This window comes from Centroberyx affinis, unplaced genomic scaffold (assembly GCF_046629955.1).
Source record: "Centroberyx affinis isolate AG114_WGS23_722 - 3 ecotype Tasmania unplaced genomic scaffold, CSIRO-AGI_Caff_v1 ptg002950l_1, whole genome shotgun sequence".
NCBI classification, from domain to species: Eukaryota; Metazoa; Chordata; class Actinopteri; order Beryciformes; family Berycidae; genus Centroberyx; species Centroberyx affinis.
Window position 1 is genome coordinate 166,436 of NW_027281065.1, and position 25,654 is coordinate 192,089.

A 25,654-nucleotide genomic window follows, 5' to 3' on the forward strand; every position below is an offset into this window, starting at 1 on the left:
GTTGTCATTACTACTACCCTGTGGGATGTACTAATGTCTCATGTTACTGTGCCCATTGCATTGCTAGAACTCAAAATGTGTAAATTTGCTTGCGCATTTGTTTTAAATTGAAAATCAGTGTTTTGCTCTGAAGCTGTTCAGTGTCTTGCAATGGCTTGCTTGCAATGGAAGAATAACAAGTTATTATGTCAGCATCAAAGGGAATTAAAAATGTGAGTCTTGGTTTAGCACCCTAGCGTTCAATTTAGGATTTTTCACTGTACAAAAAAAGCTTTGGTTTGTCTACTGCTGTATTAATATATAACAACAGTAGGTGGCAGTCTTTGCCCATCAGAAGGGCATTACCATATGCACAATGAAATCTTAATGAAAGCACGGTGTTTTGATATTTATTTGGAACCAGTATTGGGGCATATGCATTGTATTCCTTTCTAGTATTTTATGTTCGCACTTTGTCTTTGAAACTCCTAATACTGATTTACTTATCAAGATGCATATTTAAGTTTTTGTTTATGTACAGTGTATTGTTTTAACAAATAAGGCCAAACTAATACATAGATGTATTTATTTCTCAATTGTGTTTTTATGTATGTACAGTTAGTATGTTTTTGAAATGCTAGTGGCTCTTGTATTTAGCCTTTCTAATTCTTGTTTTAAAAAGTGATTAAGTTAATTCAAGCTCAATGAAGTGTGATTGCTGGTACGTTAACTAAATAAAAGCGTCTTTTACACTTCAGACAAGTTGTATACTGTTTGTTTTTGAATAAATGAGACACAGGAGTTTAGTTTGAACATTTAAAAAAAAGGCAATACAACATATTACTACACTAAATAAATGAGGCTTTATTCCTCTGACCTCAATCAAAATATATGTAGTATAAAAGAGCATATGGGCCTGTACAATGGTTAAATTCATTCTTTTGTCAAAGACCATTTGTCTGAAAAAGCCTTTTTAAAATTCCTTTACCTGACCTAGGTCATTGCTACTGTAAATCAAACCAAAACCTGACATACAAACAAGTAAAATACATGGAAAGAGTGCTGTACCTTTGTGTCCAGACTGATTCATAGACACCATTGTGAGTAAAGCCACATTAAGTAATAAAGAGTGGTAGGACGGCAGCTTACAGAACCATAAAACAATCATCAAAAGTACAATAAATACAAACATAATTGTGTATCTAAAGATACACTTTTGGTGATATGAAATTCAAAAGGAATACAGAATCATTAAAAACAACAAGGATAAAAAAAAAAAACATACTGTTGTCCCTGATACTACTGTTTGTTTGTATTGTGCAAGTTCTGCGAATCCAGTTGTAGTTTAATGATTCAATCTGCTGAACCACACTCCAAGTGAGCTTTTTCCCCTACTGTACTACATAATGCTGGCAGTGCTTTGTATTGTCCATAAGGACAAATATATAGACACACAAGGTTTTCTCAAACTTGACAGTTGTCAATAACTGATGGTGTGACCATCCACTGGTACAGAGTCAATATCGTCACCATCTTCATGAGAACATGTCCCTCTAGGTGTTTCATCCACGGGGGCCGGTCTCCTTGGTGTTTCACCCACAGTCGATGCCCTGTTCCCTGGCGCGGGTCAGTTGGAGCTGGAGCTGGGCCTGGCTGTACAACTTGCTGCGGAGGGCAGGGTGACACGCTGCTCGTCCATTCGCTTGGCCTGCGAGCGCATGATGAGGCTAAAGAAGTCCTCATCAGGTACGGTGGGCCCACGGGCCGGGGGAGGAGGGGGGGCGCAGCGCTGGTCATCCAAACGGGACCCCTGGTACAGAAAGAGGAAGGACGATATGAGAGAGAGAGTCAGATATGGTGCTGCATTTGGGAGTATACCAGTTGCTATGGGAGTGGCTAGTGGTGAGCCCGGTTATGGCTATCAAGTGCAGGGAAGTCATAATAACAACAATGGCAGAAACTAGTAAGAAACAAAAGAACAGTGAAGCTAAACGTGTGGCAGACAAGACCCATTCAAATAAATATCTGAACACTAGCATTATTGTAATACAGATTGGCTGTGTTCACGTCTGTTTCAGTGGAGGCTTTTCAGATGCTGGTTACCTCAGCCTCAGGCTAGATACCGTTTCAAAGTAAACAGCTCATCAAGATGAGTGACAAGTGTTGGGGCGGGAACTTGACCAAATGAGGGCGGGACTAAATACATTTCCTGCCTCAAGGTGAAAAGTTGCTTTGTAGTTTTTAGTCATTTGTTAGAGAACAAACACCCTTATGCTGTGTTTCCTTTATATTCACTTAACTGCGGTGGCTCCCATGGCTAGAAAAATATAAATACAACGAAACTTCATCATCAACATCATCTGACCTCATTGCTCAGCCTGTCCAGATAAATCCTAAATATCCATATAAGAGCCAAAGAGCTACTGGAACTGATCCTAGATTGGGCCCTGGAGCAAACCTGGGTCTCAGAAACAATATTACCCCCACCCACCCACTCATCTAGAAAAAAAAAAAAAAACAAGAAACAGAAAAAACTGCCCTAATACATACACTGAGCCATTTTTTCCTCAAGCACTAAACATACAGTCAAAATACAGGTATGGCCCACCTGGCATTTGACGAGCATGTCGAAGAAGTCGTCGTCCGGCTCGGCGTTGTCTGCGTTGGCCATCAGGTGGCTGAGCACCGCCTGGCTGCTGTGCTGATTGAGCCTGAGGCCGGGCAAGCTCCCCCCTACTGCTGCCGACTCCTCTAACCGCCGGCCTTGGGCGCCCGAGACATTCGCAGACTCTGACACAGCTGGCGGGGATCAGAGAAGGGGCAGAAGGGGACAAGAAGAGGAAGAATTTTATACAAGTCTGAAAATGAAGTTTTGTAGGGCTGCAACTAACGATTATTTTCATTGTCGATTAATCTGTCGATTATTTTCTCGATTAATTGATTAGTTGTTTGGTCTATAAAATGTCAGAAAATGGTGAAAAATGTCAATCAGTGTTTCCCAAAGCCCAAGATGACGTCCTCAAATGTCTTGTTTTGTCCACAACCCAAAGATATTCAGTTTACTGTCATAGAGGAGTAAAGAATCCAGAAAATATTCACATTTAAGAAGCTGGAATCAGAGAATTTTGACTTATTTTTCTTAAAAAATTACTCAAACCGATTAATCGATTATCAAAATAGTTGGCAATTAATTTAATAGTTGACAACTAATCGATTAATCGTTGCAGCTCTAAAGTTTTGTTGTGGGATTGGTTAAATTTAGTGTGTGTGTACTCACATTTCCTGATGGCTGTGGGAGGCGTCTCTAGGCCGCTGTTAAGTGACAGCCTGCTGCCCTTATCTTGTATTGAACAGCGCTGGTCATCCATACGGTTGCTCTGGAAACGGCTGAGAAGGTCAAAGAAGCCCTCGTCTCCGAGCATGTCAGGACTGACTCGCTAATGAAGAGGAAAAAGAGCAAAATGAAAAACCGCACGGCAGTACGAGATAATGGACAATAGGAGATAAACATCACAAACATCACATTAAATACGTAAAACCGGCTCTGTTCAATGATCAGCTGTTAGAGACTGAATGGGGTCTAGGCAACTCTGTGGTATGGGTCCAAGACTCCCTGTGCTGCAATACCTTCTGCGGTCCCTGTGCAGCGGTCTGGCTGGTATCCAGGGTGTTGCTGGTGTCCTGGAGGACCTTACTGGAGCCACCAGCCTTGTGCTTCTTCCCGCGCAGACGGCTGACAAAGAACAGCTTGGAGGAGGTCTTAGCCAGGCTGGGCTTGGACTGTTTGGTCAGGATGTCGCTGTTCCACTTCTGACCCTTTGACACACAGGATTGGCCCGCATTAACATGACGCAGAATGGAAACGAGGAGGGAAAGGAGTTGATAGGAAGAAATACAAAATAGGGATAAGATAAATGTTCTAATTATCTATGGTCGTAAAACATCTGGAAAAATCTGGTTTGGCAGCAAGGCGTGACACACAATGTGCAGTGAGGGAGCATAATGTGTGTGAGTGGAATGTGAAGTTCATGTGCAGCGCTTACATTCATCTTGTCTGGAGTGAGTTTCATCAGCTCCAGGTTCTCCATGCTGTGTCTCCTGCTCATCCTGGGCCTTGCTCCTGAAATACATAACGACTGTTAATACCTGGAATACGTACCACACTGTCAAAACACCACTAATAACTGTTAATTCAGAGTTCAGGATGTGTGATTATACAGTTTTTGTACCATGCAGGTTGTAGTCTATCTCCTTGTTCTCTGATAAAGTGGAGTTATTTGTGCTGTAGCTCAGACCCAGGACCATCTGGAGATCAGACACGTTCATTCGAGCAGTCAGCTCCCCGCTCCGGTCTCCAGTCTGGAAAAAACACACCACACAGATGGAGAAGTTAACATTAGCACTGAAGGATTTCTTTACCTGTTTTGTGGAACTTATTGCAAGGTACAACTCTACCATTGATGCCTTAAATCCCAAGCAACAAAAACTAACATGCATGCACCTAACACCCTCTGGAGAATTCTATTTATTGCATGCATCAACCAGGAAATAAAAAAAATGTGCACTTACTAGAATGTTGTTCACTACATCACTACTTATTTGTTCAATATGAAGTCAGAGGCTATGATAAATAAGGTTTTACTGTAGGCTGAGGTGGAGAAGCAAAACTTTCGTTTCTGTTTTGTATGTACCTCTCTGGAGATCTCCAGGTGTTTCTCAGCAAAGTGCATGGCCTGGTCATGGTTCCCCAGTGCTGTGTGAGCATTTCCCAGACTCCAACAGGCACGGCCCTCCCCAATCCTGCAGCAAATACACATCCAATGTATCCAAAATATATATATATATATATATATATATATATATATATCCAATATATATATATATACATACATACATACATACAACAAAATATAACAACATATATTGTTGTTTGAGATAGCAGTCAATAATACCAGGCATAACCTCCATATACGTATAAGTGCATATGTTGAACTGCCAATGTTTAAGGCGCTAAAGCGACAATTCTCTTTTTTCTGAGGTTAATGTCATAGGATGTTTCGTAGTGTCTTACTTTAGTTAGACTCTACATAATCAGATTAATCTGATAGCTGCTCACCCCCGCTCCCTCAGGTGATATTGATCAGATGACTCTTACCATCACCAATCACACTCAAACACATCAATGAGGCGGTCTTTATAATCTGACAGCTCACTCTACTGATTATTCGCGCCACTGCTGCTGTTGACAAAGGCTGCTGCAAAAAATCCCTCTGCCACCCTAACCTCTTGCTACTATTATCTGTACCAGGACACTTGTGCAAGCTCTGAATTATGTCTGGTTTTATGTTGGTTTCCATATTATTGGATGACATATCTAATATGCCTTGGGGTTTTACTGCACTCCTTGCAGAATCTCTCGCATGCTGCTTCAATTTGGGGAAAATCCTCAAGAGTAGAGCCTTTTTTGGGAAATACAACGGTACAACCATTTCTTGCAGTAAATGGTCCAAACTCCTTTGACGTACTGTAAGTGTTTAGTAAAGTAATAATGCCGTGTATGTGTGTACCTGTCATTAAGGTCCTGGGCTATGATGAGGTGTTTGAGGTGGTAGTCTATGGCTCTCTCGTAGTCCTGGAGAAGTGTGTAGGTGTTGCCCAGACTGTAGCAGGCCTGGGCCTCCACAGCTCGATCCTTCAACTGCCTCGCCAGCTGCAGAGTCCTCCTGACAAACAATCAGACAAACTGATTCAACAAACTGTCATGATGCCTCAATATTTGACTCTGGCTTTCCATGGTATAGGCCTACTTTCTCAGAAGACAAGTTGGTAATATAGCAGCTGGTCCAATATAGTCAAGGAAAGGTTTTCCTTTTTTTTTTTTTTTTTTTTGCTTTTACAGTCATCAGAAATTTGTTTTAAAGAGGCCTAGTGAGAAAAAAAACAAGCTGTGCATTTATTCAAGACAATGGAGAATTTCTATTAATTCCACACACACTGCATTGTCTCTGTCTGTTGGCCCTCTTGACACTGTAATGTGGTTTTTGATTTTGAATTAAAGAACTGATGTGGTTGCCATGTCTGACCAAACTAAACCCTGTGAAACTGGCTGTGTTAGACACTCCAGACAGAGACTTAAGACTCCTCTGTTGTTGTCTCAGCTGGCCTGTGTGCTGGAGCTGGCAAACTTCATTAACAGAATGAATGCCTGGGCTGGGGCCTGATGGGTTTGGCTTACTTGTAATGCTCAGCTGCCACTTCAAATTCCCCCAGAAATATATAGGCGTTCCCTAGGTTGCAGTAAGCCCGTCTCTCGGCCGAGCGGTCGCCAAACTCCTTGGCTATGAGCAGGCGCTGAGTAAAGAAATGAAAACACACACATGCATTTCATCATTTCACATTAACTTTAGTCACTGTAACAGTAGATTGTCATTGAATCAAATGCTTATCAAGCTTTTCTATGGACTGAAATACGTCTTTTGATAAGGAAAAGGTTTTCAGGGTTATACTGCACCTGTTCATGCGAAGCCACAGCATTGCGAAAGTTTCCCAACAAGTAGTGAGTGTTGCCAAGGTTGCCGTAGGTTCGGCCCTGGGCAGCCCGGTCTCCAAGCTCCTTCACTATGGCCAAGTTCGCCCTGCAAAATCCAGATGAAACCGAATGGTCAGACAGCGACTAATTTCTATGATATAGATATCCGATTAGAATAGTTAGCGGTGAGGCATGTTTTTATTAGCATATACAGTATAAGGCACGCTTACTACTGTTGAAACACCCACACACACTAACCAGCACTGCACACAGTGACTTACTCGTAGTATTCAGCCGCCTTCCTCAGTGCCGTCATGACCTCCTCTGGAAAATCCCCAGGCTCGGCTCCGCTCCAGCAGATACTTTTGCCCTTGGCGTGGTACACGTTCCCGAAGTTATACAGTGCTCTCGCCTGACCCACCTAACACATATACATGAAAAAAATGCACTGATGTCCTGAAACTCCACCCAATCTTTGTGCCATTGTCTGCATCATTCACTAATGTGCTTGTGTATGCTGCTGCCTCACCTTGTCACCGATGTCCCTCGCTATATCCAAGTGCCTCTGACAGCAAACCACAGCCTCATCAAACCGCCCCAGCACCTTCAACGTGTTGCCAAGGTTTCCGCTGGCTTTGGCCTCTCCAAGCAGGTCGCCAATTGTCCTATGTAAGACATAGTAAGTGAGTAGGATAAAGAAAGTACAAACCTGTTCGCAGAGTTAGGGCAAGATGTGTGAAGGTCTAACCTGGTCAAAGTGAGGTCATGGTGGTGGAACTCCAGGGCCTTGGCGTAGTCGTGCAGGTGGAAGTAAGCATTGCCCAGCTGGCTGTAGATGGCACTCAGCACCTGCAGGTCCTCTGTGCCCACCTGGATGGCAGCCTCAAAGAAGGACACGCCGGCTCTGTAGTCGCCCACCTTACAGAGCCGCTCACCTTCCAAGGCCAGCTCCAGGCAGGACGCCTCCATCCTACAGCAGACAGAAACGCACCGCTTACACAACAAAAATTCCACTCAAGTGTCAAGCACAAACAAGGCTTTGGTCTGATGTTTGCGCTGGCTAAGCTTCAGGGAAAAAAAAAAATCAGCTTACTCACTCGATGAGTATTTCCAAAGTAACTACAATCCAAATGCAAAACCAAGAACCAGAGCTGAAGAAGTTGAAGAAAAACAGAAAGTCTTTGGCTGTAACCTATGGCCAACTGACTGGACTCCTCTCACAACCAAGGAACAAAATCTCTTTCTAAGGAAAGCTTTCAACAGGGAATGTTGTTTAGCTACTTCCTTCCACCTTCAGAGAACAATGGCCCAAGTTAGCTGGGTTTGTTTATCATGGTAGGTCTCACATCCTTTCGGCATGGCCAAGACAGTAAAGTGAGCTCCTTGTACACTCAAGTGAAGCTTAGAAATGTTATACAGGGCTAATGTTCACCATTCCCATCTTTATTACAAACATATTAGGCTAGATTAAGTACCAGAAATTGTTTGAATATTTTGTATAGTTCCTTATGACCACAGAGTAGCTAAGCCTCATGGTGTTGGAAATGAGATTAGGCTGCAGTGTGCCTAGGTCAGAGGAGTATCCACAATGGCAGATGGATTTTCTGCAGATGGATTAATAGCAGATTAAGCGGTGAATTTGTGCACAGCAAAAATTGTTACAGTCGTGCCAACTTTTGGTTTTGAGCAAACCAACCCACTATTTTGTTGGGGATGAGATTAGCTTCACACAAAGTCTATTCAATTTGTTTACTTCAAGCTTTCCTCCTGTGCCCACCCAGTGTTTTGTCTGGAAGCTCTCAAAGAAAACTGACCCACAGAGACCCACAAAGGCATAGGCTAATCTGGGCTACTTCACACAAAGTAATAGGCTACACAGTGTATGGTGTACTACTGAAATTACATAGAAATAACATTAACAGTTCCAACAATGTAGCTTGTTTCTTCTTTAAGTTAGCCTATAATTTTGTGAACAACGGCAAACATGGTGTTGTCAATAATTGGTAAAGCTCATTGGAGCACTCGTCTTAGGCCTTAAATTAGAAAAGCCCACCTTTTGTTTACTACAAAGTAACAACACACAACACCACTCTAGCTTTGGTAAATACTAGCCTACCTGCTGGCTTTTCGTGTCTTACAACAACAACAACAACAGCAGCACATGGAACATCTGAGAGGCATCTACAGACTCCACTGGGGAAAACTTCCAGGCTGCAGCGTCTTCTCTGTCTCTGAAGCATTGAGAGATGGACTCAGACCCAACTTACTAGCCTATACTGAAAGAAGATGATGATGAAGATCTTGTTGGGTTTTCAATCAAATCTAAATAAAGGTCAAACAATAATGTTCCTTTCCTGTAACACAACCACTGATCATTTTACATCAAAGACATTTTGCACCACATATAGTAAAAGCTTTCAAGGTGAAGCCTGTGATATTGTCATGGTATTAACCCCAACCGCAGGGCAGCAAGGAACCTCCTGAATCAGCATTTTCTCAGATAATCTGCTTGTCTTTCTCTTAAGCTCTTTCTTCTGACCTGGTCACCTGAGATTACAGGAGTAGAGTGCACACCCACAGATTACAGAGCTGGTCGATGTTAAGGTGCTTTATTAGACATGTCAGACACAAGTGGTCACTGTAATTTAGTCTAATGGACTCACTTCATTGAGAATAATTGCCCTGCTAGTAGTTCCACCAAGCGGATGTATGTTCTATCCCAAGAAGTTGGATAAACTTGTGTGTCAAAAAAACAAAACAAAGTAAGCAGTGATGAATTTTTCAGGGGCTTTTTAAATATTGATGCTAGCTGGAGCAGGTCTTTCTGTGTTTGGCAGGTCACACCTGCTGCCAGTGCTCTTTACCTGGGCAAAGGGACAGCTGGGTGATGCCTATTTAAGTCACTCACCTGCCTTTAGTCAACAAACTCACAGGAAGCGCTGTGAAAAGCAACCCCCACTCACTTTGAACTCTTGAATTTACCTTTAAGCTTCAAGTTTCAACTCCATATTACTCATAATGCCAGTATTTCCTCAACTAGGCTACACCAAATGGAAAAGTACCTCATCTTATGTAACAAGCATTAACAAGTATAAAAATAGAAGAGCTTTTTCTCTTTTAACCATCATGTAATCATTTCATTAACAGTCCCATCTAAAACTAATATGGAAAAACAAAAAGGAAAAAGTGGAAAACAGAGCCATGCCATCTTCTCCACAACCATACTTTAGTCGAGAGATGAGAGATGCCTACCTGTAGCGGACATGAAAGGACTGCTCCTCTTTCCGAATGCTACCCATTGAACCACTGGTATCCATTGAAGAGCATAATATGAGGGAAACTCCCAATCTACATCCAGAAAAAATGGTTGCGTTTAAAAACAACAGTTAACAAGATAAAAAAAAAAGTTCTTTGGCTGAAGCGAGGTGGGCAAGAGGAGCACCCAACTAAAAGTCACCCTTTTTGGTCAAGTGTGAGATTGTCCCTCTGCTGAATGTAGACAGGGGGAAGAAAACCCCATGAGTGTAAGACAGAGCTGCAGAGTCTTGAGCGTCAGTCCGTAGGGCTGCGTTCGTTTACTGTATGTTTTGCGTCACTGCCCCGCGATCTCTCCTCAGCGGCCCTCTGTGAAGAGAACACAAGATGCTGAATGTGAAGCCTCATTCTGGCCACACGATGCCATGGCAACACCAACCAAACAGCAGCGCGCACAAGCAGGGCAGGCAGGAAGTGAGAGAGTGGGGTGAGAATGAATGGGGTCAATCACACACAAGCTGTCACTCTAAGGCAGTGACTCAATTCATCCAGACTTGGAGGTGTGTGAGCTCTATTTACAAGGTGAGCGAGCTACAAATGCCTTGAGATGTAGCCTAAGCAAGCAGAGATGCAGGGAAGAGATCACTTCCAGAGTGTGCAAATGCAAATCATAGGTAGGCAATGAAAACAACCGACAACCGACAACTTGCTGCATGATTCATGAAGAAGAAGGTCACTAAATTAAAACAAAGAGGTGAAATAGTCCAGACACCACTTGCAAAAACACAGGAATTAAAGGAACTCACAGTGTGCATGTAATTTCCACCAGAGGCAAGGACAATGATAAGCAAGCTACATGGATAAGATAGAATAGACCAAGGAAAGACCAGAGCCAACCATTGCCTCATTCCCACATGAGGTCATTCTAACCACACCCACTTGTCCCCCAAGTTTATTCCCCCAGCCCCTCCCTCCCCTCCGCACACACAAAGTGGGAAATGGAGCAGACCAGAAATTTGCAAGCTGGCCTGATTCTTTCAGCAAAATAACGTAGAGGTGATAAATAAGCAGAGGCTACTATTCTCATTTGTATGTTCATAAAAACTTTAAGAAGGAATCCTTAATTTTTCTAATAGATTTTTAGGGCATCTTAGTTCAGGCATACTGTAACTTTGCAGTCGACTGGATTACATTTTAGATATGATCATAGATTAGGCATTGTGAATTATCCAGTGATCTGCATACTCATTGTCTCCCCATTTTGCTTAGCACTTTCCAATCATCAACAAAATATCAGCCGGCTATATGAGCTACTGTTTGGCTGCAAAAGTCTTGTCACTGTCCACATCACAGAGAGCATGACCAGCTAAGCTTATCACCACAAACATGAGCCTGTAATTATCAAGCTTCTAAAAATAGTTACCAGTCAAAATGGTGTCAGATCAGTATGCCAACTCTACAAAACTTTATGAATGCTTGCCCAGTTCTACCTACCTTACAACTAAGCAGGGCCTGTATTCACAAAGCACCTCAGACTAAGACCACCTCAGATTAAGACCACTGATCTACATGTATTATCAAAAGGTAAAACAAGATCGGCATTCAACTCATACTGTAAGAAGAGTTGCACTAAAGCTTAAAACACAAATGACAAGCAAAACAGCAAACAACAACAACAAAGCTACACTAGAACACCATTCTTGTTGTTACACAACATGCAACAACTCAATCAGGCCTCGTTGAAATCAGCCTTTCCCATTCATCTGAGAATAAGGCTGGCAAATTTGATCAGGCATAGACATCAAACAAGATTTAGGGGACCTTTTATACTTCCAAGCTTTCTTGATGATATACCAATAGGTGTATGTATGTATGTATGTATATGTGTGTGTGTGTGTGTGTGTGTATGTATATGTGTGTATATGTGTGTGTGTGTGTGTGTGTGTGTGTGTGTGTGTGTGTGTGTTTACATGCATATACATTTGTCTGGGGTGTGCCTGCATGTATCTGTGTGTGTCACTTTTGCATTGCCTAGACCTACAGTATAAGTCAAGAGCTAAACCAGCTGTAGCTAAAGTGTTGATCACACCCGGATGACTTTAGAATCGGACACACTTTGCTGAGATGGTACATTTCCACTGAGTCTTGTATTCCGCAATAATCCATGTACTGTACCAAAATAGACAAAGCTCTGATATTTTAAGTCCTTGTGTTTTAATCAATCTGCCTGAAAAAATGTCATGAGGACTAAACCGTCTTTTTGCTCAGCCTGTTATTCCTGCTACTGCAGTAGGTGAATGTGAACAGGCATAATCCAAAGTAAAGCCCGGGGCTTTGGGAGTCTGTGCAGTACATATCCCTGCATATGTTTATAATCAGCAATCAACGACTGCCAGTGTTGGTGCAGCCTTTTCCAGTATTGTATGCCAAATGGGTGTGTTTCTGAGAGACCTGGTCACAAAGCTACAGTGTGCATGAGTAAGTGTGTAAAAGGGACAAGTGATCCATGACTAAGGGCAGTCAAAGGAAACAAGAGGTTGTCTTTTAATGACAGCTTCACAGGAGGTGATCACTGACTCTTTCAGTCACAAACAGGACATGATGCCATCCTAAACACACAGTAGATGTGATCTATTTTCTTTGTGCCTATAGCCCATTGATGCACTCAAATGACCACAATCTCTGAGAACCAAATCAAAACATGGAAACAGCACTCAGCATTACAGCATTGCACCAGCAAACCCCGCACCAAAACAAAAGGAAGACATAAAACAAATAACTAGTAGGATACTTACCGGTAATTCTTCAATATAGGGACAGGGAATCTGAGAAGCCTGTAGGGAAAGTATCATGATCATGAATACATCAAAGTACATCTGAATAAGAATTGGTGTTGCAACATTTGGTTACTCTGTTTAACATGCAAGAGTGAGAAATTACTTTTCAGCCACACACTGATTTGAATCCCATTGTGCCCTTACATATCAGTACTAACGTCAGTAATAATCGTAACAAATAGTAACTTTATTGATTATCCGAACTCAAGGTGATTAATCATAATGGTTAGACTGTCACAGCCAGCATACATCGCTGTCTCGGTCTCTATATCAGTTCATACAGATTTTACTCTTCGTTTAGGTTGCTTGACGGAGGTTGGAGATTGTTAACACAAGATTTTACTGATGTGTAGTTTTCTCAGTCAGTGGTCTGCTACACCAAACTGTCGTTAGTTCAAAGCATGGGTGATAACGCACAGTGTATCACATTAGCTATTTAAGTTAGCTTGTTAGCTGCTAAACTTACGTTAGACGATCCAGTTCGAACAATGGTGGATTCTCTTCTTCTTTTCTTTGCTTTCTGGCAGAATACTAACCTTGTTATATTTCCAAAAACGGACAGCTGATGGTTAAGTCTAGATATAAACTGTATTATAACCAGCCTAACACTACATTATCCCTACACTTTTCCACAGTATTGTGAAACTTCTTAAACTTCGATGAGTAAGAAGAAACCCTGCGGCTGTACTCACTGTTTTTAGCCAAGCAGCCAATCAGAGGACTACATTCAAAGATAACCACGCCCAAATAACTGTCATTGGACCAATTAGATTTGAATAGAATGGAGAGAGGGTGACGTATTGCTAACGTTGAGCTGTCAGTGCCAACTAGTTAAGAGTTAGCAAACAGCGGCTAACTTTACCTCGTTTGAAATTTCGAAATCTTTTTTTGCATGCAAACTGAGTTGCAGTAAGTAACTTTATTTCCAGGCAGCCGATGTAGCGCTTGGGATTTGCATACCGTGTATTCACTGACAGACAGTTGATGGAGGTAAGGGTTCAAAGTGAACCTGCGCCGGTGCATGATGTTGCAGAAATCAGATCATCTAACTGGTCTGAGTCAAAAGCATCACACCCGAAAAGCCTTACTAAAAGCAGCAGGGTATGAAGTTTATTCGCCCGGAGTCTTTGCTGCTACTTGCTAGCTAGCTAACTTCCTCAGCAGTCTTGGAGGAGGCTTCGCCGGGGTTACCAGGCAACCAGGCTCCGCCTGCACGCTGCCAGTCCGACACCAGACGTTCAGCGCTGCGATGTACATTATTGATGAGGCCGCAGAAACTAAGCCTGCCCGTGAAACCATGTACTGTAGCGTAACAGCAAGAAACAATGTAATTGCAAGATTATGTCAGGAGCAAGAGCTATAGGCTGTGGATCTAAATTACTCCTCTGAAGATGTCAAGTGCAAACCTGATGTGGGATCACTGAGGGACCAATTCATTTACACAGAGTAAGTTACCAACACCACCTTATGTCATTGGACATTCAGCTGTTTTAAAAACTTTCTTTATGTTATGTATGCAAATTGTGGCAGAATTGTGAAGTGAACAGGTTTACAGAATTGAGCTATGAGAGTACAGGAATTGTTTTGAAATTGCATTGGTCATGGTCTGCATAGCAATCTCACTTTCTAGTAATGCTGAAGAACTTGTTAATCAGCTTTCACAATGCACTCACATGTGCTCGCACATAGGCACACACACACACACACACAAACTTTGTCATCCATATACAGCACACATTCATACAAACACCTACCACACTCACACCACCCAAACCTTCGCCCACACAATGCATAGATTGTTGAATAATTGACGGCTTCAGCACATTTTGATCCAGTGTTGTCTGCTCGCCAGCCTGCGTTGCTAAGGAATGAACAGGTGCTCCATGCTCCTGCACAGGCCAAGACAGGCTTGACGAGCCTCCACACGCATTGTCTGTCAGAGAGAAAGTGTCCATGGAGGGAGATCCAGAGGAATCGGACGATGATGTTGCGGGACGGGACAGGTCTGCGGTGCTGTGGGAAAAGTGCATCCAGCAGAGCATCTTTGTGGACCTGAGTGAGGATGAAAGTCTCCACCTCAGTGATCTGGAGAGTTCTTTTGCTGTGCATCTCTCCCAGGCAGAGTCCACTGCCTCAGAGGCTAGTATCCATCTCAGTGGTAAGTCCTAAAGTCATCACCATTCCTATTTGTCTGTTGAACATTTAGTTGTTTTGTTTTTTGACTGACTTGCTGTATCTATGCTGAAATATACCTCATGTGGCCTGAATAATTCTATGCAATGTTATAACACAGATGTAACACAGTTTACGGTTGACATTTAAGCAATGTACAGTGTTTTCATCAGTTATTAGTGGTGATAGCAGGCTGGGGTGGGAAAGGACACAGAATCAAACAATAGAATGTTTAAAGGCAGCTATGTGACACTTCAGTTAGGCAGTTATATTGCTTCAATGTTTTGTCATTTGCAGGGAGCGCGGAGCTGTCAGCCTTGGATGACACATCCTCAGACTGCAGTAGTGTCAGCAGTCAGAGTGAGAGGGTGGTGGAGGGCAAGACCAAGAGCAGCATAGTGCGAGTGTCTCCCCAGAGACCAAACACCGTGCACAAGGAGCCACCCCTAACCCAGGGGTACGAGGACCCAGGGCAAAACACCAGTGACGAAGACCAAGAAGACCTGCCCTATGATGGTGACCTAGGCAGCCGCTACTTTAACCACACAGCCGGCTCTGAGGGGAACATGAGCTCTGATGGAGGGGAAACTCTTCATGGAAGCCCCGAAGGCCCTGAATCAACAACAGTAGACAGAGATAATAATATCATAGAAGATTTGGCTTCTGTAGAGAGTAATGCTATGAAACCAGCATCTAGGTCTCTAGAGGAAGTCAACACTAAACAAGACTGCTTTATTCATGCCTCCAATCCAAGTGAGGGAGCCCCTCTATGCAAAAGTCCTGTTGATGAAGCCAGACAGCCAGACATTAACCAGTTGTTGCTGCGACACTTCTCCCAGGAAGAGCTGCTGTGCTCAGGTAGGCTGATCGAAGCAGAGACCCTGCCGGAGATGTCGCTCCTGGAGAGCATGGATGACACTCTAGTGAGCTGGGCTCCAAGACTCAGCTGCACAGAAATGCCTAGGAATGATAGTAGCGGCACTGGGAGCCACGCTGGTGACAGTGAGAATAATCAGAGTCAGGAATATGGGAGCAGGACCGATGAAAAGAGTAACACTGCTTCAGAAATATCAGCAAGTCTGGAAGAGGAAGCTGAAACAAAATCTAATAATGTCACCTCCACTGCTACTGACTGCATCACATCAAAGAGTACAGACTCTAAACAGGACAGTGGGGAAAGCACTGCTCTAGATTTACTGGAGCAGGAAAAGGCCAAAGAAGATGCTCAGGCTCAGAGAGTCTCACTGGTGCGTACCAGGTCCTTCAGTGAGATGAAGTACGGCCAGGGCCAAGTCCATTACCCTCTCCCTGACTTCTCCAAGGTTGCCCCCAAGGTAAAAATCCCTAAATCTCCTAGTGGTCCAGCCAGGCCCATTGCTCAGTCCCCCAGCACCATGCACAGAGCCCAGTCTTCTCCAGGCATTCTAGAGGTGATCAGCAGAGTACTGGAGGATTCAGTCCAGCCATCAGAGAAGCCCTATGTCTTCAAAGACCAGGACAAGCAGACTGCCCCAGCCCTGGTGCATCACCTACAGGTGGCAAACTTTGAAGATTTGCTCTTTACGCTGCGATTATAGCATCAGTACCTATGACCTATTTGCTTCCATTTCCTAGTACAGCAACAAAGTAATGAGGACATTCTTGTCTTAGGCATAGGCCTACTGTATTTTAATGTTTGTCTCATTCCTCATCCTTCTCCTAGGCTGAATATGATAAATTGCTAACCAAATATGCTGAAGCAGAGAATCTTATTGATCAAATGAGACTAGGAACCAAAGTAAGTAAGACGTTGTTTCTCGATTTTCTGACCTAAACCAAGTAGGAACTCAAAAATTTGAAATGAGTTCCTACGTGGCTGGCCAAATTACAAAGTTATTTATTTATTTGTTTATTTATTTATTTATTTATTCAATGTTATGAATCTCGTTTAACAGGCTCAGGCCCCGTCAGAACTGCTACTTGATTTAGACTGTGATGATCATCAGGATAACTTAGTTGAGGAGAGCCATTTTGGATCATTTGCTCCTCCCCCTCCTCCATCAGGTAAGTCTCTGTGTCTGACATCTGATATTATGACAGGGTGACACTTTACTTTGCTAACAACAAATTACCCATTCAAGTGCAACCGGTTTCCATAGAGACAAATGAGGTCAGATGACACAAGTCTAGTTACACAAACATCTTTGCTTTTGGAGCACTTCACATAAGTGGCTTTGGAAGAAGATGACACACTAAACCATCTGACATCATTTTATGTGCGTTTTATAACATCTTTCAAAAACACATCTCATAAAAATTGTTTTCCTGTAATTATACAAAGTCACTTTTCATTATGCTATACTTTTTCACACTGGAAAGTCATCAGTTATGGCATTATGTGCAATTTTTAATCATTCACAAGACAGATTAGCAGCATCCACTTATATATTGTCATGTCTCCATTTTTTATATGTTTTCAGTCTAGTCTAATCTAGTCTTGTTTATTTATATAGCCCTTTATCACAGTCACGTCTCAAAGGCCTTTACATACCATCATATATCATACATATACATATACTGTATACACATCATCCTATACTAGGTCATATACATACTTCATATACATTGTTTACTACACCATATACATACTACACATCATATACTATGTCATATACTACAATATGTACTACATCATATACAATACCACACAAACACACTGACCTCTATGGGCAATTTAGAGTCTTCAATTCCCCTGACCTGCATGTCTTTGGACTTCAGGGAGGTTCTTAGAGGAACCAGCCCCCCAGAGCAGCACTAAGGAGCTGAACACAGCTTCCTCCAGCCAGCTTGATGAGCAGGATCCCAGCGATGGGGAAAAGATGACCGCTGAGCTAACAGACATCATCAGCCAGTTCATGCAGAAGGTAACATTGAAGACGTGTCAAAATATTAGTAAGCTACCATTAAATTTACAGAAGTCTAAAACCATCTGTTAACATCTTCTGTTCAGGTGGATGAATTCAAACTGAGTATAAGCAGTATGTCAGTCAGCACTGCAGAACTGCAAATGGTAAGCACTGTTTATTTCCTATATGCAATGCACTGGACATGGAGATACAGAACATCTGGATTGTATAATATGCCTCCCCAGTGCATTGTAGTATTTAGGAGAAATGTAATTAATCTGTTTTTACTTGTGGGCGTGTGTGTGTGTGTGTGTGTGTGTATATAAAACGTGTTCTGCATCAGATGTTGAGGAGCATGATGGAGGCTCAGGACCAGCTGGAGAGGAAATACATCAGTAAGAAAGAAGAGCACAGAGCTTTGGAGATGCAGAACTACATGGGCCTGTCCAGGAACACAGGGACCTTTGACCCCGACAGGTCAGAGCTCAGATTGCGTAGAGGCTGTCGTACGAGTGTGCATGTGTCATATACGCGCACGTACGTTTACACATCCATTCACATGTGTGTGTGCATAGGCTGGTGGAGGGAGACATATTCAGGATAGGTATGCACCTGGAGGACATAAAGGAGATGATAGACAGGAACGTGTGTGAGCAACTCTCCCCACCCCACTCATCCTCCACTCCCACACCCACGCCAGAGTCACTGAGTGTGAAGTCCACCCCCTCACCTCCACCATCCCAGCAGGAGGTAACTCACCCACCCATTCACTCACTGACACTCTCTCTCTCACTCGTTTCCCTCTCACTCTGTCTCTCCCTCTCCTTTAATCACTACAACATGTCTATTGCAGCCCCGCCCCACTCCTCAACTCCCTAAATGACTCACTCCACTGTCTGAACTACATTTTTCTGCAAAATTTATGGCTTTAACTTCAACATGACTGTGTATTTTGTGTATTTGCAAGCCTATTACCCCTTACCCCCATTACCCCTATTACCCCCTATTACTGCTCTGCGTCGAAGAGAGGAACCTTATTTTTACCATGCCCTCCTGGAGGAGACGCTAAGTGTATGTGTGAGTGTGTGTAAGATTATACTAACCGCAAATTATCTGACTGGGTCTCATGTTGCAGGGCCCAAGTGCAGGTCTTTCCACTGTGGGTTATGAGATGGGGAGAGGGAAAGAGGAAAAGGAGGAGAAGGGAGAGGAGGAAGAGGCCAGTGAGGTCCATGATGATGGAGGATTAGAGCAAAGCAGTGAGCTCATGACCATTGACTCTCTACTGAATAACATTGGACATAGCAGCTGCCATCCACGGTACTTAAATGAAAAAAAATCCTATGATCCTTCTTTTTTCACTGCACAGTACAGTTTTGCTGCATTAAGTAGTTTAAGGCTCTGAATTCATTTTCAGAGAATGGTCTCAGTTCAGTCTTGTCGTATATTCTTGTGAATAATGTAGGCCTTTAGGTTCAAATCAATTTTTTGGGATAATACAAATAGAACAACTGAGTGAAACACTGTTCTAACTGTGAATAATGTAGGTTTATAGGTACCAATGTTTATTCTATACAGAAATATTAATTGAACTATCTAACTGTGGATAATTTGGACCCACACTTGCCCTAACGTTTATACAGATGATGTGAATATACCACTATTGTAACTGTTTTACTGTCATTATCTGGCTGTTGATGTTTTGAGCGGTTTGTTTGTGTGTGTGTGTGCTTGTGCTCAAATAGCGGCACGTTCTCGGCCTTCCTATGGGGCGGATAGTGTTTCAGGCACAGTGGTGTTAGGTTCCACAGGGCAGAGGGAACAGAGTGTTTTAGTGTTCCTCTCTGTCCCTCTTCAGGAGCTCACAAGGCTCTGTGGAGGGACTGGACATCACGACCGCTGAGGATGAGGAGGGCGAGGAAGAAGACGGGAGCTCCATCACCTCAGAGGGGATCGGTCGTGATAACATCTTAGCATATCTGAGCGAAACAAACTCGTCTTCAAGACTCAGACAGTGGACGCCCGAAAGGTCGGTGTTGTGATATTGGAGGGTACATGGCATCGTATAGAATAGCTAACCATGACTCACTGTCTGTTCTGGTTTCTCTATACTGGATCACTATTAAATAATGCATGGCTCATACAAGTAATCCGTCTTGTAATCCTGCCACAGTGTAAGTGAGCTACTATGAATGTGTGCTGCAATGTAGAAATAGGAGGGATCTACCAAGAGGATTGAGCTTGATCAATGCTTCTCATGTTATGTTGTTAAAATACAACTTGCCATTCTTCAAACAAAACCCTAACCCTTCCCTAACTCTCATCATCTTCCCTCCAGGAACTGAAAGATGCCTCTGCAATAACTTTTTTCACTAACTATTACTTCATGTCTGGTTTGTTGTTGTTGCTGCAGTATTGGCACCCAGGACAGTGTGCTGACCCCGGAGAGTGAATGTGATCTGGGTGCTAGTGTGAGTCGGGCTGTGGAAGTCTCCTGTTCCTCTGATGCTTTGAAAACCCAAAGCCTCTCAGAGTCTGCTCTCAACAGCTCATCCATATCACAGGTCAGTGGCAACTAAAAGCTGGTTTGATAGACTCTATATTAGTCTATGGTGGAAGTTATGTTAAAAGAATTAAGGTTGCATTTGCACAGCCTATTTTTCTTAATTGGACCCCCTCAGTCTCTTGTCATTTGATCTTCGTTATGCAGCAGTGTTTCAAAGCTGCTGTTTTATAAGTTAGTGTGTAGACTGTATAGGTGGCTCCACTGTAACTGATGTTGTTGTGCTCTTGCAGAGGATTGTGAGCCCAGAGACAGACAGTGGATTTGGGAGCTCTTACTTGAGTCAACCAGCTACAAGTCCATTCCACCCAAAACTGCTCACAGAAAGGTACAAAAACCATAAAACCAACAACAATAAAAGTTAAAGTGCTTGTAGAATTATTGTTCTCCACATATCAGTATTTAAGCAAATACATGAGTTCATGTAGTAACTACTCACTGTTATACTGTCTAGGTTGCCTGTCTGTGTTTATCCTCAAAGTACCCTGCTAATCCTGAACTGACCCACAGTGACTGATAAATCATATTGTATCCTGTTATATTGTGTCACACAGGATTGTCTTGGTATCGGTAACGCGTTATATCACTGAAGTTTAATTTTCCCATCTACAGTGTGCAGCTCCAGAACGATGGGTTAAGTGGCTCAGACAGCGAGGGCTCCTGCTCCAACCTGCAGACAGCCATTCACTCAGCCACCCTGACAGGCCAGCGGAGGGCCAGCCCCCACTCATCTGTCCAGACACAGTCCTGTGGTGCAGGTGCTGCGGTGGAGCGGTGGGTGGAGAGCACCACCAAGGAGCCACCAGTCAGGCTGCAGGGTGAGGGAGCGCCTGTCCTGTGATCAAAATGTCATTTTTTAATCCCAATAAGGAAGTTTTCTTCTTGTTTTGTTTCATCTGGTTATGACTGAAGTGATTGAAAGCGTACTTCTCTACTGCTGGTCCAACAGAATCTGACCCCAACCTGCCTACCCATCTTCATCAACACCTGTCTGAACCCATCCTCAGCATCACCATGGATACAGTGCAGAGAGACAGCCATCTGTACTCCTGCTCTTGTAATAGGTCAGTGTACAACACGCTGGTAGCTCTGTCTGTAGGTCATCTCATCTGTGTCTGTATGTAGACACGGTATTCTTAGTGTAATGTTTTGCTTTGGTACACTTTTATTTTATGCTTATCTATATATAAAATATATATTCAATATGTGTTATTTTTACTGAAATCTGAAAGTAAACAAAGGTTAGCGAATAAAATCACTACTGAGAAGCAACCATAGTTGAGGGGTTGACAGCTCACTGATTTGGCCATAAGTGGTGAAAATTGAAATATCAAATTGTTTGTTTCACCCAAATGAAACAATATTTTAAATCTTTTATTCCCCTAGTTACTTATATATGTCAGTGAACATCTCCATCTCTCTCCCTGTGTGTGTTCATGCATGTGGTCCAGTGAGGCGATCCTGGCCCTGCAGTCAGAGGTTTCCAGGCTGAAGAAGGACCTGGAGGACGGCCTAGTCCAGCTGCCTCATCTAGCACAGAGGATGGACTACCTCACCTCCAAATACAGACAGGACCGTCAGGACCGTAGGTCTAAAACCAGACCAAGGACCCACCACAAACCACCCTGCAACAGGTATTGGTGTGCCGATATATCGGGCTGACATTGGCCTTTTCAATATTTGATAACAGCAGGATAACAGGTTCCATCTTAACCACAGATACATAACAACAGTCTGTAAAACCTAGAATGGAATTTTATTTTCTTTGCACATTGTATTTATTAATTTAATTGTTCAGTTATGCTTTTTATGAATGAATTCTTCATTTAAAGTCCTGATTTATCCCAGAGTCTCCCCTACCACTGAATAGGTGTGAGTCAACTCACTTAAAATACATTTTGGGGTCAGTTGTAGGGTCCCATGGTGTCTAAATGCTGGTTAAGAGGCTTTGCACCTTGACAAGAATGAAATTATCAGGGAAACACTGAATGCTTGTAAATTGAGAATTTAATTTGTCATATTTAAAGACAATGAATATCAGCACAAAATATCTAACTAATCTCAAATTCAGTCTAAGAACAATTGGTAAAAAAAACAAACCTAACCCTAACCCTATATCGGTCAAACCATAGTCATTATAATAACCCTAATTATTATAACCTCTAGTGTGTGGAAGCCACCCGGTAGCAGGTTGGAGATACAGAATAGGAGCGACCCCAGCTCCAGTCTGGTGAAGATAGAGGACTGGATCTCTTCAGACATGGACCCCAGCAAAAGCAAAGGTGCAGCACCACCATGCACTAACATGCAAGTCTGTATATCACTCCCTGTCTGCCTCTGAGTGTGTCTCTACATCTGTATGTCTGTGTGTGTCCAGATATTTCTTCTATCATCCCTTATGGTTTTGATAATTTGCTCCCCAGGCACAGATAGTAGTGACACAGCCGACTCTGAGGTGATGCTGCAGTTCCACAGTGCGCCTGTAGGGAGCAGGAGAGGCAGCGGCAGTCTCTGCTCTGGATCTGCGGTGCCACGGAAACCTCAGGGCAAACAGCACTCCAGCAGAGGTCAGTTCTCTGTCACTCTATCCTCAATATATATTATTACTGAAGATCGAATTGCTTAAAAGTTGGTGCATTTCCAAAGTACAGAAACAGTCACTGGACAGTATGGGTCTGATTCTCCTTTGGGGTCAGAGGAAATCTGCTCAGTGAAAACCTCTGGTTTGACCAAGTCCATTTTAAAGAGAGGGAACCAGGGGATTTCTTACAGCAGTGCCGCACACAGACCACAGAGTCAGCAACTGTCTCTCAGTAGATGTTTACAACATGGCAACACAGCTACAACATTTTGGGTTGATTGTGAGTGATGAAGTTCACGTTTCAACTTTCAGCTCTATCTGTCCCCAATAGACAAATTGGTTTCCAGCTAAAATTAAAAACAACATTGCATGAAAAAGCATAAGATGAACAGGCACACCAAACAACAAACAGTCAGTCACCAATGCAAGGTGTCAATACAGAGCTTCAGGCATGCAAATCATTATCATCATCATCAACATCATGACATCATCATCAACAAACAATCACGGCCTTCCTCCTCTCTCTGCCAACATTTAGGAGGCCTATGGCAGCAGCAATATACCTGAGTCCTTATACCTGTTTTTCTTGGCAGCAGGGAGACTGAACTGCTGGCCTGGGGCTTGTACTTTAAAAACAAAATGGTAGGGCAGCATTGTGTGTTAATGTTCATACTGTAGTGCTCCTTATGTGTCCACTGTCAGCAGGGGACATGGAGAGTGTGTACTCCAAGGAGAGGTGGTCTCTGTTCTCTTCTCCACCTCTCCATAAGCCCCTCCTCCAGGTCAACTATGGCTCCTCCTGCAGTCTGCCTGCAAGGTAATCACATTTCCCACCCATAACTCAAAGATATTCATCAGCAGTTTCCCTGATAGAGCCATTAAAATTAGATGGTTCCAGTAAATTGGTTGATTCTTTCACCATCTCTCACTGTTTCTCGCCACCTATCCTCACACTGACTCTTCACAAAACAGCTATAAAGTGAGGGAGCCTCCCCCTCAGTCCGTGTCCCACCAGTGGAAGCGTTCCACCCAGTCAGACACGGCACTCCTGCCCAGCAATGTGTACTTCCAGCGGACACTGTCCCCAGTCTTAGCCCCGTCCAAGACCGGCAGCAGGGCAAGCAGACGCAGAGGGAGCAAGGTGAGACGTATCACCCATCCACATGCAACTCCGGAGAATATTTTGACCTTTACATGCGGGGGAATATTGCTGCTGTAACGTGAAAACATTGCGTCTCCAAGCTCAGCTTTCAGTTGTTAAGATAAACCACCTGATTTCCTCTCTACATTTTTTAAATGATACCATGTTTTGAATGGTGTTAGTGTCAAGGAACTTGCTCAGCACGTTAAGAAGCATGACCATATTATAATACATGTAAATAAATGTGAAACACCAAGAATGGAATGGAATGTAAAAAATGTTTTCATGTATGATTAGTGCTGTACAAGCTTTTGAAAATGCAATCCCTGTGTTTTGAGAACATCTGAGGTGAAATATATTTTTGAACTTGGTCAGCTTGACTGAGAGTTTGCCGCTGTTCCCCAGGAAGAGGAAATGAACAGGACTCTGGACCTGGCTATTGAGACGGCCCGCAGCATGAAGAGAACCACCGATCGCATGGCCAAGAGCCTGTCTGCCGACCTGGCCAAGGCTCAGCTCTACAGGAGGCTGCACACCATGCAGCCACTGGGGGGCAGGAACCACAATGCCTTCTAACACCCGGGCTGCAGATCAGTTTACTCTGTGATATCAACCTGCTGTCCCTGTGATACGTGAAAGACCCTTATGTTGACTTGAATATTCCTTTGTTGGATGAAAAAAGAATAGCTCTGATTTTGATTGGATTTTTTGTATTTGAATTATTCAAAGACATTAAAGGAATCTGTGATAAGTTATTTATTATCTAATGTTGTTTTCCTTTTGTACAGTGCTGTATGTTTACAATAATTAGAGAAGCCTGAAATTATATTGTAAAAATAAAATTTTGAAATTGAAAATTGAAGTTTGACCAATATGGATTTTTGAAGGCCGATATCAGTATTTTTGGATTGAAACTGACAATATGTTGTGCTCATACTCTATCCTACCTTTCATGCCAAAAAAAAAAAAATCCCCAAAAAGGGAAAACATTCAGATTTTCCCAAACAATTTTATTCTTGGCAGGGTATAAAAGCCTCTGAAACAGCATTTAAAGACTGGGGCGCTCCACTGAAACCCAGAATGATGCTGATAATACAACTACTACTACTGCTAATAATAATAAACTACTACTAATAATAATACATATTCATTGGTCCATACTTGTGTGAAATACAATCAAAATGTTACATTAGCCATACACAACCAGTGTAGTATTCATAAATTATACAGTAAATATGCAATCAAATCAACTGCACTATGTCCATCATATTGGAAGTGGACAATAACTGACATCTGATGAAACTCTAATTATGTTGTATACATAACAATTTATTGTGAGTGTGACAAATTTAAATAGTGTTTTCAAAAAGAAAACTCAATAGGGGGCACCAGCACTACACTGTCATCCAGCTGTGACCTTTAGGTCGGGACAGTTTTCCACACCCATAATGCCCAAAATCCATACACTTGTGTCATCTGACCCTACTGCTACCCACCCACCTGCTATCCAACACACACAAGCAAACACAGGGCAAAGGAGATTAAGTTAAATTAAATTGAAACTAGGTCAGATTGGCAATATTACATTTCAGGAAAATCCCTTTCGGTCCTCACTAAGAATGAGTATCAACTTTTGTCCTCTTAGCTAATTTGCTCATTTGACGCCTCTATGCCCAGCCCTGCTGGCCTGTGGGTACTAGTAACAAAATCTC

The 25,654-nt window shown here is 42.8% G+C and overlaps 2 protein-coding genes across 2 annotated transcripts; one reads left to right on the plus strand and one right to left on the minus strand.

Moving 5' to 3' along the window:
* Window positions 1–811: 811 nt before the first annotated feature.
* Window positions 812–13,244, minus strand: LOC139658689 (G-protein-signaling modulator 2-like). Its single transcript, XM_071536842.1, has 16 exons — window positions 13,067–13,244; window positions 12,559–12,597; window positions 9,761–10,132; window positions 7,257–7,478; window positions 7,038–7,173; window positions 6,790–6,929; window positions 6,491–6,614; window positions 6,215–6,330; window positions 5,547–5,702; window positions 4,671–4,779; window positions 4,209–4,338; window positions 4,023–4,099; window positions 3,607–3,795; window positions 3,257–3,416; window positions 2,588–2,778; window positions 812–1,789 (listed from the first exon to the last, which is right to left on the minus strand). Exons 3-16 carry the CDS (start codon window positions 9,823–9,825, stop codon window positions 1,607–1,609), a joined length of 1,998 nt encoding a protein of 665 aa, XP_071392943.1. The 5' UTR covers window positions 9,826–10,132; window positions 12,559–12,597; window positions 13,067–13,244; the 3' UTR covers window positions 812–1,606.
* A 1,309-nt stretch (window positions 13,245–14,553) lies between these two features.
* Window positions 14,554–24,523, plus strand: LOC139658695 (serine-rich adhesin for platelets-like). Its single transcript, XM_071536848.1, has 20 exons — window positions 14,554–14,758; window positions 15,070–16,307; window positions 16,475–16,549; window positions 16,707–16,815; window positions 17,530–17,675; window positions 17,762–17,821; window positions 18,001–18,134; window positions 18,233–18,407; window positions 18,793–18,977; window positions 19,516–19,686; window positions 20,071–20,221; window positions 20,454–20,548; window positions 20,833–21,038; window positions 21,170–21,284; window positions 21,672–21,854; window positions 22,447–22,502; window positions 22,644–22,787; window positions 23,504–23,618; window positions 23,774–23,942; window positions 24,348–24,523. The coding sequence occupies exons 1-20, from the start codon at window positions 14,554–14,556 to the stop codon at window positions 24,516–24,518; spliced, it is 3,903 nt and encodes a 1,300-aa protein (XP_071392949.1). The 3' UTR covers window positions 24,519–24,523.
* Window positions 24,524–25,654: the final 1,131 nt, after the last annotated feature.

Excerpts from the sequence above, each read along its gene's own strand:
- LOC139658689 (XM_071536842.1), bottom strand. The coding sequence starts at position 9,825 with ATGGATACCAGTGGTTCAATGGGTAGCATTCGGAAAGAGGAGCAGTCC. Across the intron at positions 6,331-6,490 it reads CTGTGGCTTCGCATGAACAG|CGCCTGCTCATAGCCAAGGA; the intron begins GTGCAGTATAAC and ends TTCTTTACTCAG. Across the intron at positions 3,796-4,022 it reads TCACTCCAGACAAGATGAAT|GGTCAGAAGTGGAACAGCGA; the intron begins GTAAGCGCTGCA and ends TGTGTGTCAAAG.
- LOC139658695 (XM_071536848.1), top strand. The coding sequence starts at position 14,554 with ATGGAGGGAGATCCAGAGGAATCGGACGATGATGTTGCGGGACGGGAC. Across the intron at positions 20,222-20,453 it reads ACAGCTCATCCATATCACAG|AGGATTGTGAGCCCAGAGAC; the intron begins GTCAGTGGCAAC and ends GTGCTCTTGCAG. Across the intron at positions 21,855-22,446 it reads CACAAACCACCCTGCAACAG|TCTGGTGAAGATAGAGGACT; the intron begins GTATTGGTGTGC and ends CCCCAGCTCCAG.